The sequence below is a fragment of the Ooceraea biroi genome, chromosome 1, assembly GCF_003672135.1.
Source record: "Ooceraea biroi isolate clonal line C1 chromosome 1, Obir_v5.4, whole genome shotgun sequence".
Classification (NCBI taxonomy): Eukaryota; Metazoa; Arthropoda; class Insecta; order Hymenoptera; family Formicidae; genus Ooceraea; species Ooceraea biroi.
In genome coordinates, this window is record NC_039506.1 from 3,892,852 (window position 1) to 3,906,912 (window position 14,061).

At 38.9% G+C, this 14,061-nt stretch overlaps 3 protein-coding genes and 1 long non-coding RNA gene across 6 annotated transcripts; 2 read left to right on the forward strand and 2 right to left on the reverse strand.

Annotated features, from left to right (window-relative positions):
• Positions 1-583: 583 nt before the first annotated feature.
• LOC105280462 lies at positions 584-8,878 on the forward strand. 3 transcript variants are annotated; one of them, XM_011341041.3, is made up of 6 exons: positions 590-1,478; positions 2,173-3,687; positions 3,784-4,166; positions 4,247-5,824; positions 6,015-6,664; positions 6,868-8,878. In XM_011341041.3, the coding sequence occupies exons 2-6, from the start codon at positions 2,205-2,207 to the stop codon at positions 6,965-6,967; spliced, it is 4,194 nt and encodes a 1,397-aa protein (XP_011339343.1). In that variant the 5' UTR covers positions 590-1,478; positions 2,173-2,204; the 3' UTR covers positions 6,968-8,878. The 3 variants fall into 3 exon arrangements, with proteins under 3 accessions (XP_019887576.1, XP_011339343.1, XP_011339342.1); XM_020032017.2 differs by having other exon boundaries at positions 584-1,478; positions 2,173-4,166; positions 4,247-4,906; XM_011341040.3 differs by having other exon boundaries at positions 2,173-4,166.
• A 460-nt stretch (positions 8,879-9,338) lies between these two features.
• On the forward strand, positions 9,339-12,297 carry LOC105280461. Its single transcript, XM_011341038.3, has 4 exons — positions 9,339-9,858; positions 10,001-10,267; positions 10,554-10,726; positions 11,761-12,297. Exons 2-4 carry the CDS (start codon positions 10,047-10,049, stop codon positions 11,925-11,927), a joined length of 561 nt encoding a protein of 186 aa, XP_011339340.1. The 5' UTR covers positions 9,339-9,858; positions 10,001-10,046; the 3' UTR covers positions 11,928-12,297.
• LOC105280460 lies at positions 10,299-10,577 on the reverse strand. The gene is made up of 2 exons (XR_894132.3): positions 10,482-10,577; positions 10,299-10,413 (listed from the first exon to the last, which is right to left on the reverse strand). It is a non-coding gene; the product is annotated as an uncharacterized LOC105280460 (long non-coding RNA).
• Positions 12,034-14,025, reverse strand: LOC105280466. The gene is made up of 3 exons (XM_026970880.1): positions 13,702-14,025; positions 13,307-13,529; positions 12,034-12,454 (listed from the first exon to the last, which is right to left on the reverse strand). Exons 1-3 carry the CDS (start codon positions 13,768-13,770, stop codon positions 12,378-12,380), a joined length of 369 nt encoding a protein of 122 aa, XP_026826681.1. The 5' UTR covers positions 13,771-14,025; the 3' UTR covers positions 12,034-12,377.
• Between the last annotated feature and the right edge of the window lie 36 nt (positions 14,026-14,061).

The window sequence follows — 14,061 nt, forward strand, 5'->3', positions numbered from 1 at the left end:
AATTTGTACGCACAAAATCGCTGTTGAGCGGTGTTTGGACACAATTAAGGAATATGAGACTGCTTTCCGAAGTGACTTTAGAAGCGTCATAAAAGAGAATTCTGTGTTCTCTTGTATTCTAACCTCTAATCCTAAAGAAAAACACAGAATTCTCTTTTATGACGCTTCTAAAGTCACTTCGAAAAGCAGTCTCATATTCCTTAATTGTGTCCAAACACCGCTCAACAGCGATTTTGTGCGTACAAATTGCCAAATTTTTGTAAAAAACATTTTATTGTGCAAATATTGTGCGATGGCAGCACCATCGCGAAGAAGTTCACTAGCAGCTCCAGCATCCCCTTAATCGAAAGTAAAAACTGCGAAAGACCTAACCCAACCCAACCGCGTTTTTTATTTAAAATCGGGAAGGTCGTCTGTAGTATACTTAATTACCAAATTATCTTTTTATTTGCCAATGAGCATCATTTAATAAACAAAGAAATACAGTGTCCGAAGTGTAATAGCAATTTGGAAATTAACGCAAGTAATCTTACATTTCGCTGCTATAAAGTATACTATGAACAAAATAAGCATAAAAAGAGTGTGAAAAAACACCGCGCATGCTTGGTCAGTGTGCGCTACGCCCGTGGATTGCCGGTATGACAGATTCCTAACCTCGAAACTGTCACTTTTCAGCACGTAATAACTTTTTTTCTACTTGAGAGCGACGATTTTCCTTCTCGCAATCGTGTTTTAGGACCAAAATATACATTTCTACCAAGTTTGAAGGAAATCGGAGAGGAAGGAGCTTTCCTTCACAATTACCAATAATTCTAAGAAGCTTAAAAGTGAATGTAGGTAGCGCTGCAAATTGACGAGTGTCGTTAGATTGCCGGCGTGGCTGCTCTCGTCCTTTTCTTCTTCTTTTTTTTCTTATTTGCCTCACACCCTTCACACGCACGCACACATCGACCGAGCGATCGCCCGACGCCCTCTGCACACCCTAGGGAACAACTTGAGCTACTATATGCATACTTCACCTTGCGCAGCATTGCATAGTGAAATTTATTCAATTTCGGGGTCGCCTTTTCGTTTTCCTACCCCCTCCCTTTGCCCTTCACTTCGCCTCGTTTTGCCCGTGCGCGAAATTGTTGACTGTTGCAATTACCTGCAGCAGCTTTGCGATCTCCTCGGCAGCATGTTTTTATTCACGACGATCGACGAGTATGTACACATGAAGCAACCAGCTTTCCAGCTGGTTAGCTTTTAGGTTAGAATTGTCAGAGAATGCATCGCACTGAAAAACTGTCGAGTGAAAGTGCGCGTCGTCGGGAATTCCGACAAGGTGAACACCGACGCCGTCACTTACGAGCACCCTGAACAGAGCGGTGTTCTAGGAAACATCTCTCGAAAAGGAAGTGTCGGTGTCGGTTTCTCGCTGGGTGATCCTTGAACATCGGTGTTTCTCGCATAAAAGATGACAAAAACAAAGCCTGCAGGTTAGTGCTGCCTTGAGTGTTTCCTTGCAAAGAGTATTCTTGCAAAAAATTGGATAAATGATGGATTTCCTAGACGAAAATAGATTTACCCAGAGATTCAAGTGTCTCATTGAATATACTTTGTAGAATTTGCAAGACACAAATCAAAGTGAAAGATGACACACACACACAAAGAGTTTTTAAGAGTTCATAACACCAAAATTTTAACAGTGTAAGATGTGGATGTTAAATTTGAAAGGAAATTTAATGGTTTTTAAGAATCTATAAATTTTATAAACTTGAGAACATAATTGTAAAATTCTAGAAATCCAAACTTGGTATAACCAAAAGTAGAAACAATTGTGCTTCCTTAAGTAATTGACTTAACTATTTGCAATTAATAATAATTTTTTAAATTCTAATATAGTTGTAAAAAATTAAAAATCACTCATTTTTTATATAAACTTTGTGATAATAAATAATAAACATATCTATGCTAAAGATATCTACTGTAATTTTTTAAGTTAACAATAAATATAAAAAAGATTATTTAATATGTTGTTTCTACTGTTAGGTTATATCAGCATTGCATTGTCAGCATTGTACTTAAATGTAGAATATCCAAGAATTTAAAAACGTATTCACATATGCAAGAAAAAAAGTTTTAGGTTCTTATGAGTGCGCTTCAATTACTCAAGATGTCTATATTCTACAGCATTAGATACCTGACTGAACAAGAAAAATATAATGGCAGAGGAAGAAGGCATTGAATGGCTTCAGGAGCTGCTGCATGATGTGCAGCTCTCCCAGTTTTTCACGCGAATACGGGACGACCTGCAGATCACTCGCCTACATCACTTTGACTACGTTCAGCCGCAAGATCTGGAAAAAATCGGTCTGGGCAAGCCTGGTGTTAGACGACTGCTGGATGCGGTGAAAAAGCGACGTAGTGCTCAATGGAAGAAAAGTCTGATTACCAAAATTAAACCCGGCAGCAGCAGTAAAAGCAATAAGCGATCCTCGCAGTCTATCGAGACCTCCTCGGTGCTGACGTGTCTCATACAAGACAAGGATGTCACACTGTCCGTTAAGTTGGGCGATGGAAGCTTCGGTGTAGTTAAAAGAGGGGAATGGACCTCTCCCTCCGGACGGACTCTTCCGGTTGCCGTGAAAGTCTTGAAGGCGGATGCTCTTACGCAGCCTAGTGTCATAGAAGACTTTGTTTCCGAGGTTCAAGCGATGCACACATTGGATCATCACAATCTCATCAGGCTATATGGCGTGGTACTGTCACAGCCGATGATGATGGTGACTGAGCTTGCGCCTTTGGGCGCGCTACTCGATTATCTGCGGCAGCAGTGCAGCAGAATCTCCATTCTCACGCTTTGCAATTACGCGCTGCAAGTCGCCACGGGTATGGCGTACTTGGAAGCGAAGCGCTTTTTGCATCGCGACCTGGCGTGTAGAAATGTCCTGCTGAGCACTGTCGACAAGGTGAAAATCGGTGACTTCGGACTGATGAGAGCGCTCCCTCAGCAGGAAGACTGTTACGTCATGACTGAACACAAGAAGGTACCGTTTCCCTGGTGCGCTCCCGAATCTCTGAAAGCTCGACAATTCAGTCACGCATCGGACGTTTGGATGTTTGGCGTAACGCTGTGGGAGATGCTAACGTTCGGGGAAGAGCCCTGGTTGGGGCTGAATGGTTCGGAGATACTGCGGAAGATTGATCGCGAAGGTGAACGACTTCACGAGCCGGAGGCGACACCCCCGTACATGTATGAGCTAATGCTTCGTTGTTGGGCGAGAGAGCCTTCGGACAGGCCGACGTTCGCTTTCTTGAAAGAATCGTTGACCGGAATGGTGCCATCTGTAATGAAAGCCTTAACCACCTTCGAGGAGACCGGCAAAATGACCATCGACGCGGGAGATCAGATCGCGATAATCGACGGGCGCCCGGAGAACTATTGGTGGAAAGGCCAGAACCAGCGAACCTTTCAAATAGCGCACTTTCCGCGCTGTTTGGTTGACCCGATGCGGCGGAAACAGCCGGAAGACATTAGCAAGCCGTTAGAGAATTCATTCATTCACACGGGGCACGGAGCGCCCTTTGGCAAGAGTTGGGGCAGCCCGGTCTACATTGATGACGTTTACCTAAGGAATCCAATGGATCCTCCGGATGTGTTGGTGGCAGCCTCGTCAGATAGTCAGAAGAAGAAATTTTCTTGCGGTACTCCGCGCACCAGAAAGCAATTTAATTACACGAAGCTGCGCAATGACGCCAAATCGAGTCCCATCAAAAGCTCACAGTCAACGTCGGTTTCAGGTACCAACCAAGAGGGTACTCTGATCGATCTGTCCGCCGAGGAGTTAGCGAGCGATAACGCGCACGAGCAAGAGGCTGCGTGTAGACGAGTGGTTAACATTCTGGACGAGCCTATCGAGAGCGAGAGGTTCTCTTGGCAGGACGAGGAAGGCAGAACGTACGCTAACTTCCCCGGTAACGTGGATCCCGCGTATTCCGATCCCTTCGACACGTCCGCGGTGTTTATGAAACCGCCACATTCGCGATATTATAGTCACGTGCCCACTGAAGTAGCTAGTCGTTACATGAAGACACAGACATACAGCAATGTCAATAACCAGGAGGCAGGAGAGTCCAGTCAGGATGCTGCGAACTGCTTCATCACTAATTCCACTGACGCAGAGGTAGGTTGATACGGAACTGCGACACGCCTGGGTGCAAAGTTATCGTGATCGTTAAAAGAATCCAATTTTATTTATTTCAGGAAACTCATCAGTACTCTGTAAATTTGAACAAAGAGAGTCGGCAGGACACGATAAACCTGAACGTGAACGTGGAGGGTGCCGACGGTGCTGCAGGTCACTACAGCGAAATAGATAAAGTTAGTCCGCGGGGATCGAGCTGGTCGACTTGGCCGGAAGATCTACGGAATACTTCCGCTGCGCAAACGTATGTCAATATAGGCGGGGGCTTCGTGCCGTCGTTCGCGGCACCAATCCCGCCGCCTCCTCCCACAGTTGGACCGAACCAAGCGAGCCCACCGAAGCCCAAGTCCAATTGTGATCTCGCACAAAGCATGAACGAGCTATCGTTGAACTCCAATTCTAGTACTAGTGTCGCAAAGAAGTTGGACCCGAGTTTTTTGGCCGAGTTAGAAAAGCATTTGGGTGAGAAGGAGGCAACCAAAAATACGAACGCCAATAGCGGAGAGACTCAGGAGACGGGAGCCACCTGCGCGAACTACCTGCGTTACCCGTCACTGGACAAACGGCGGAATTCCACTCAGCAGTCTTTAGGGACGGAAGACGTTGCTAGACCTTCCTCAGTCATCCCGGCGCTGAAGCCTCCGCCGCAGGGGAAACCGAAGTCGCCGGTGACGACGATGGATCATCGAGCGCCCTCGTCGTCGACGCTGCCTAATAAGGTGCAGAATTCTTGGCAGCCGAAAAGCATAAACGTTCAGAGACCGCGTCTTCAGGACGAACAACGCGTATCGGAATCACCTACTGATGTCATAGTGAATCAAATCTGGCAACAAACGCAGACTCTGTCCCAGCAAAATGTCTGTTCAACCGATTCAATTGCCGGCCGACAGACGTTAATGCTTCTTCCGGTTGCTCAGGAAGGTGTCAATCTACTTCAAGAAACCGCTAGCCACGTTGCTGGTGGTACCGCGAACGATCAAGATCAGCATGGGCCCTCCAACGTCGCTAAGACCGCTGCTTTAATTCAGGCACAGGCTTGCTCCTCATCGAGTCAGAATTATCCTCAAAATATAACGAACGTTAGTCAGGACGACGTTAATCTGCTTCAGGAAACTGCCAGCAGCTGTCATATTGCTGGCAGCAGTACAAGCGAGCCTCGCCATGGACCCTGCAACGTCGCAAAGGCTGCGTTTAATCAGATACAAACCACCTTGTCAAATAGCCAAAGTTATCTTCAGAATTCATTGGGCGTCGGCCAGCAGAGCACTTTCAGCTCCTCGCAGATTGTCGCCAGTAATATTACCTTTAATGGCATGAACGAATCTCAGTACGGCGCGGCCAATATCTTCAAAACGAATCAGAACTACCTTCACAACGCGTCAAGCACTTCGGTAAACTTCGGTCTTCTCCAAACAACCGCCAGTTATATTTCTGGTAGCTTACCATTAGGTCAGAATTATTCGCAGAGCCCAATATCGGTCCTTAATCAGACCCACCTACAAAATCATCCACCAATGTCATCGAGCATGAGTAATACTCACGGAATCACTCATATACAGAATAATTTGCAGCAACCGCAACACATGAAACCCACTACGGTTTTATCGGAACAAGTGTATGCCGAGCTGAAGCAGACGGTAATTTTTATAATAACGCATTCTTTTTAAATGGTTCAGAGATAAATGCGGTAAATCGAACTTTCTTTAGAGAAAATTTAACGGAAAGCCAATATTTTTTGTTGATGGATAGAAAAGAGTCATAACGAAGCATTTGACGATGCTTGTTAGGATGTGATGGATTAAAATATGATTTTTAATATTTTCCCAGGTACCGAATCTGGAGCAACTGTCTCAGAACGAATTTAATACTCTTTACAACAAGACTGTCCAGCAGAATATCCTTCGCAACTATTACTCTAACAATTTAAGCAACGAACCGAGCCAAAATTACGCCCAGGAAGGAACTAGCACTCAGCAGCAACAGAAAGCTGTCGTCGGCAAAAATCAGCCTGTTCAAGGGCATCCCTGCGACTTTAGTTCTTATCTGAAACAACCGCCGGTTTACAATCCGCCACCCCCTCCAACCTGGAGCCCGCATAAGTCTGGTCAGAACGGTTACGTGCAGAACCATCGTCCTGCGGCGAAGTGCAACCTAAGCGGGCCCTCTAATCTGCTGCAAATTGAAACTTCCACTGGTGCCAAGACGACGAGCGATCTAGCTGCTGCCAAGATAAACACGTTGCAGGTCAATCAGCACCCTGTCGGTACCAGTCCGCCACTCACTGCAGCTTCCCAGCAATTGGTGATGTCTTTGAGCGACGAATTCAGAGCGAGCAAGATCATGAAGGTGCAGCGGGACGCTGCGGATGCGTCGCAACAGGAAGTGCTAGCTGCCCTGCAAGCGACTGGGTGGGACACGAATCAAGCAGCCAAACAGATCGCAAAGGATAGACAGGCGAAGATCGAGAGTCTCGTCAGTTGAGTACCTTGAAATTTTATTGCAAATTGATGCATTTCCACGACGTCTCCCGTATATCATTCTGAAACGTCTACAATAGATTTAACATTTTTTTAGAATCTTGTTTTATAAAGAATTGATTGTAATTTGCCTCTCATAAGTCTTTGCGTTAAATTGCGGAATTTCTTGAGAGAGAAAAATAATTTTTATTTTAACTTTTTAGGTTGGGTTTGGCTAATAGACAACAGTGCGAGAGTGCTCTGAAGCGGACTGAATACGATGTAGAAATGGCAGCTTCGTTATTGCTCGATCAAGCCAGATGAGGAATGACAATGATCAATTAAGACTTCCTATAACGAGTGCTGTAACGATGCGGATTGCGGATATGCGTTTAATTTATGAATAAAAGCCGCACACGGGAACTATGTCATGCAGAAAAAGAAGGTCCATTAAGGAAATGAAGCGATTGGGCGTGAATTTCTCTGTTGAATTTCTGCATTCCGATCTGCAGCATAATTTAGCATTAAATTAAACCGATGTTTACTGTTTGAACAAGCTAAAATGATTGTTGCGCATAATCGATAGATGATGCTGGCAGGAGGTATCGCTAGCATAATATTACTCTTAAGATGTAATGAACATAAATCTGAAACTGTGATATATTGCTGATCTTTATCTGGATTTACGATAACGATCCTCTGTTAATGAATTTTTAGGACTGTCCATGGTTCATGGTAATATGTAGAGGTGTTGAAAGTAATTTTGATATTAAGTAATATTTAATATATGTAATAGCAAATTTTAATCTAATTTTTTGAGTGATTTCTAGGGAATCATTAGTTTTTGGCGAACATCTATTTTTGAGAAACTAGACTTGCCAACAAATTCCAGCATTTTATCTGATATTTTTTCGTACAAGTTTGTGCACAGTATGTACTTGTTGTCTGTACATCTATTGATGTGTCATGTAAATTGCGTATGTAAATTGATATTGAAACACTTTGATATTTTTTTATTATCTCGAAATGCTTAAAACGATCAAGGCCAATTATTTAATCACTTATCTTTTTACTAGAGTTTTGATATATTCTTTTTTGGCGTTAATAATTAAATAATATCAATAATAGCAATAAGATTGTTTAAAATTCTTAATAACTTAGATTTTTTTGATATTTAATAAAAATATATATCAGTATGAATAAATAATTTCTATGATAGTTTACAAAGAAACAAGCTTACCTGCAAAAGAATTCAATTGTAAAAAAGGTTAAAAGTAATGGAACTATTAGTAGTCCAAAGATTTTAAAACCCAAAGATTTGAAAATCTGCATATTTTTTAATTAATGGATTTGAGTATCCATTATTTTTAATATCCATTTATTAAAGAAAACAGTTTCTTTATTCCATAATTTAGAGATCAGGTATCTAAAGACTTTCAAAAGTTATATATGTAACACAATCTATATACTTCAATAGAAAGTATAATAATTTTAAGAAAAGTGGCAAATAGGGAATTGCAAGTTTAAAAAATTTACAATTGCGCAAAAAGTTTAAAAATTAGGGAATTCAGATCTGAATATAAAAAATAGAATCTTAACATCGTCATACATGCAATGAAAGTTGTTAAGAGTTCAAAAATTGAGAATCTAAAAGATTCAATCTTAAAAATTCAAGCACAGCCTAAACAATTAAGAATTTACGGATTGTAGAATTTAGAAATTTCGATTCTTGGACATCCAAGTATGCAATTTGAGATACAATAGCAGAAAAATCCACGTATTGGAGATTAACGAATAAATAATAATTGTTATAATAATATTGTTGATTAATATTGTGAAACAGCGTAGATTACAAAAGTTGCGCGTGCACGAGTGAACAGATGTTATTGCAAATCCAGATGGAGGTTAAAGAATTTAAATGGTATTATCATGACATAATAGTTTTTCTTCTCATATTTGTCGAATAATATCAAGAGAGATATTTTATTATGTATAAACTGAACGAGGATGTGTATACGCACACACACATATACGTACACGATACACCTATACACAAATTACATACAGTGAAATGTTAACATAATTTTTTATTTAAGCTTACACTCGACATTATACCCATTCCTTTATGTCTTTAGGTTGCCTATTTTGTTTGACGAACAAATAATATGGATAAATAAGAAGCTATATCCAAATATTGTTGATTTACATATTTAAATAGATACGCAAGAATGCTCACCTTATTTCTTACTCCTGAAATCCTGAATGTTTTCATTACGAATTAAAAGATTTGCATGTCTAAGAGTTCAGTAATGGAAAAAGTTTCAACAAAGTATTTAACAAAGAATGTAAAAATTTCAAGAAAATACATAGCCAAAAGTGTAAAAATATAATATTAAATAGTTTTGACAAGATGATGCCGTTTACTTATAAAATTTCTCCAACAACAAATAGCTATATTGAGCGGAATGAAAATATAATTTTAGACTGATGTGTCAGTTTTCTAAATAGAAACTTGTCTATTTTTCAGAAAGCGATACGTAAGTGTGAATAAATGGGTCATTTAAAAATTTAAATCACCCGAGAACAAGTTTTCGAAAGTAGCATCTTCGACTGGCACATGCGCGTGCATGTTGCTCTGGTTCCGCTCGATGCATCATCCGTCATGGGATTCAGAATACGATGATTGAGCCACGAAGTTCACGCGCGAGTGTGAAAGTCTACGAGGTTTCACCATGAAGAGCGCAGTGGAAAACATTTTAGCTTCTACGACCGCAGAAGCGAAATTGCATTCGTAGTGCGTGCAGTGCGCTCCTGCACACCTGTACAGAAGGACGAAGGGAGAGTGAAAAAGCATCCTGCCGAATTGATTCGATCAATTTAAATCATCGTGGAAGTGCAAAAAGAACGACAACGTGTAAACCGTAAATAACTAAGATTAATTTAGCAATTACAGAAGATATAAACATAACTTGATATGACAGAAACCACTATTATTTCGTGAAACGTGAGAAAAATAGACAAATACTCTTACAACAACGAAAAATGCGATGTATAAAATTCAGATTTGTCAATATGAGATATATTGATAATTAAATTGTAGTGAATTAAATTATATAATTTATTAAATATTTGTTATAAGTATGCGATAATTTCCAACATTCATCTGGTCTGTTGAAGAGAAAAAGAAAAGAAGAATTGAAGATTCCAATCGTCAGGTAAGATAACTTTCCAAACAAATAGAAGAGAAGGAAGAACAAAATTTAAATCTGTCAAAATATGATCTATTAGTATCACATAGAAATATCTTCTAATATATAAACATGGTGTTCAAGAAAATATTAATGATGTCTTCCCAAGATTTTGACGTTCTGAGGAAACGAGAGAGAGAGAGAGAGAAAAAAGAATGCCGGCGGAATCGTCAATCTACTGGAGCTCTGTCGATTCTCGAAGATCAGCTGCCAGCGGTAGTTACGGAAGCGGCAGCCGTCATTATGTAGACCCGTGGGATCTGGAGAATTATGCTTACTTACGTCGTCACAGCGTCGCTGACGTGCCACATCGAACTCGACGTCCTGCCACTCAGGAACGTTCCCTCCGTGATGCGCGAACACGCTCGGAATATTGGTAATACTTCGGGAATTCCGGCAATAATAAATTATTAATAAATTAGGCTCTTGGCCTTTTATTTATGGCAGCGTTTAATGCAACCTGTGTTGCATTATGTCTCCAGAAACGAACAGTCGCACCATTCCTACTTCTCACAGTCTCTCCTATAATACGCATCAATGAAATTCAATGTACATTACATATGAAACAGTTTGCACGTTTAATTACATACGCTCGAAAGTCATGGTAAATTTGTTCTAGTTTTGTTTGTTCTTCGTTTATCGATTTCTGATGAAATTTTCAGGTACACTTCCTCCTCACTGAGAGAACCCGAGAACGACAGTCCCTCGTACACGCAGAAATTATACCATGGACCAATTAGGCCAACAAACAATGGCTGCTATTATCAGCAAGCTATCTACGAGGACGAGGGAATGGATTACGCCGCTCCGTTTCCGGTCTACGCGCCCGTGCTTGGTAAGGTCCACTTTAGAAAGATATTCGAGAAGTTCAGAGTCACTTTAATTAGAAGTCGATTAATACTTTAACATCAAGTTTTAGTATTTAAAAATATTTTTTCTTAGTTGTATTATTATAAAGAATATTTCAATGTTTAATTTTATTGTATTTTCTTTGAAAAAATTTAATTTAATTTAATGTAATTTGAAATACAGTTTACGAAAATTTGGAGAAGGCGTACATCAATATTTTAAGATAAGTGCGTGTTAAAATTATACTTAATAAGTGCTTCTCCATCAAGCATGCCCTACTGACAAGCTGATGCGAGGTCGCACGTACTCTAACGCTGCAATTACGCTCGTCCGATTTTGCAGGTTTCACGCTCTGCCGGGAAAAAGGAGAATACGACGATTCGATAATGCGTTTTCCAGTTTTTCGTCCGCGATGCACCTCGAGAAATCGAACGATTTCTAGTCCGTAGCGTTAGAAAGTTTTTACGTGCTGTCTTTACACGATGGTGCTTTACGCCGCGACACGCTGTCGCAAGCATTCCCTGCTGTCGCGATGCATTTGCGCGTGAATTCGCGCATCGTTGTACGAATCGATCTTCGCGTAATTGTGATTTCCAACGATGTCCCGCCGTGGACTTTCTCCCCCAGATATTAAATCATGCGCGAAACTCGTGGCGTTAACGCGTGTAGCAATTTATCTCGAGAGTACCGTAACGATTGAAGCCTTCGTGAAGTATGGAAGTTGATGAAAAGAAGACGTAAAAATAGATTTGCAACATATTTTTCATTCGTTCAACTTGTTCTACTTGTTTCTTGCTATTTTCCGATGAATAATGAAGCATGTAATATTTTGCGAAATAATGGTAAATAATGTTTCATCTTTGAATTTTTAGATCTGGAGACAAAATGTCCGATTCTAAAAAACAATTAATGCAATGATTCAAACGTTCCAAAAACTAAAGATACAAATTTTTTAATCGCATACACAAGATCCTCTTCTTTCCTTCTCCGTTGATTTATGTAGAATATATTTTTTTCCAGGTTTCCCTTCACAAGAAGAAAGAAGCTTGCAACATGCGAACCACGCAAACGAAGATAAATACATGGAAGTGATGCCACCGCCGCAAATCGATTTAAATACGTATGGCCACTTGAAAATTGACTATACAAACAGCTGGAATTCTCTCAATCGTCGAATTGGAAAATAAACAGATTGCGCTCCTGAATTAGATACATAAATATAAGTAAATGTTATTTGCGCAAAATCCTATCAATATTCGGGAAGGAATTATTTTATAATAATAAAATATCTTATATATAAATGATATTATTATAATATGGTTTTAATTACAAATTTTGAATTAAACAATAGTAAAATAACTTGTTTTCTCTTGTTTAACACACTAATGTCTTTTTGATTTTTTGTTATTGTTGTTGGGTATATTATATTAGTTTTGTTTGTTTCCATATATATGTATAAATTATTATAGAATTCTGTAATGAAATATTAATGAGTTATTTGTATAAACTGAACATACATATTGTAATGATAGTATAATAAAAAAATGTGTACATTATAATTGAAAGGATGTATATACGATATACGTATATTGTACATAATAATGTACATGTGTACTACCGCGTTTAAACAATATCAATTATAGCATCTTTGTCCTCTTGAAATAATTTTCTTCTTTTTCCAATAAATTCTCTGCCAATCTTGAAATCAGGCAATCTTAAACAAATACAATTTCATTAATTACTGATTTTTTATTTTTTTTTATCGTTATATACATATATAATGATTTAAATAGAAAATCATTAATATATTTAAAATACACTTGTAAATAAAAAATTATTTATATATATATATATATATGTACTTTTATTATATTATTCTTAATAAAAATATTAATAAGTTATTACGTTTACATATATTAACATAATATTAAAACTTTTATACAAAATCTTAATCTGCCTAAATAATAATTTAATAAAATAATAATTTATATATAATAATTATTAGAAAGGAAATTAATTAAAAAAATAACATAAATTTTCCTACGTTTTAAACAGACTCCTCTTTTTTTTCTTTTCCTCTTTTTTCTCCATAAAAGCGGGATGTTTCTCTGCAATCTTTAATTTATCCTTCTCTACATGCTGATGAACAAAAATGAAATGAAACCAAAATGAACAAGAATTCATATTAATATTCAGTAATTACTGAAAAGTTTGTTATACAAAATATTTTAATAAGCTTAGCAATGAATAAATGCAGAATCAAAACTGAACAAATACTGAGAATGATGTTGATTCCGTGTGCTCTACAGATTTGTTTTCAAACTTTTGATCCTTTGAAACTTTTTCTTGCAGCATTGACGCGTCCCGTTCATATTTATTTTTGAGCTGTGTTACTTGCATACGGAAATAGGAGAGTTCACTCTGCAACTTGGAAACTACTCTGCTTTTTATTTTAATTTTCTACTTGAAATTAATCCAATAATATTAAGGGAGAGAGAGAGAGAGAGAGAGAGAAATGTGAATTCAGCGAGTAATTGCAGCTATTTAAAACCCTTGTCTCTTTTACCTTTGGCATTGTTTACAGCTTCGGCATGATCTCGTTCCTGTTGCATCTCATTTAGGCGACGTTTTAATTCCTTGTTCTCGTTCTCCAGGTTGCACAAGGTTCCTTTGTACAGATTCTCGCGCTTCATCGTCCAGCGGAGTATGTTCTTTAATCTAGCTTTTATTTTGCGCTCGAATTCTATGGAATTCTGCCGTTCTTTCAAAACACGCAGCGCGAGAAATGTCTGCCGCATGTAACGAAAGGTTTTTTTATTCCATTGCTATTTTTTGGCCTTTTTATATCTTACGGAAAACCTTCATTTCGCGCGTCTATCACACCGAAATTTCAATTTACTACCCTAACACGTTCACTTCTGATAGAAATAAAAAGTAAGATCAACTATTCTTCATATTTACATTATATAAGTTTACGTATTTTTTCAGAATATGACAGATTTTCTGATGCAGAACTGGGTCGTCATCCATATCGTGCCACTGTTCTTACGCTTGTTCTTCTTATTCCTTTGTAATTGTTCCAATCTCGTGCCACTCATCTGTGATGTTATCAAACTTTTGAAGTATCGTGAAGTATGCAGCAGATACACGGTCACAGGTAGCCACAGGTTTCCGAATTGGGTCAGTTGGGAGCGACTCGCACTGAACGGATATAAATGGTGACAAAATATTTCATTGGACACGACGATCGAAAATCCGAAAAAATCCCTATATTTTGCCTTTTATTATTGCTCTCTCATGCTAAATATCTTATACACTACT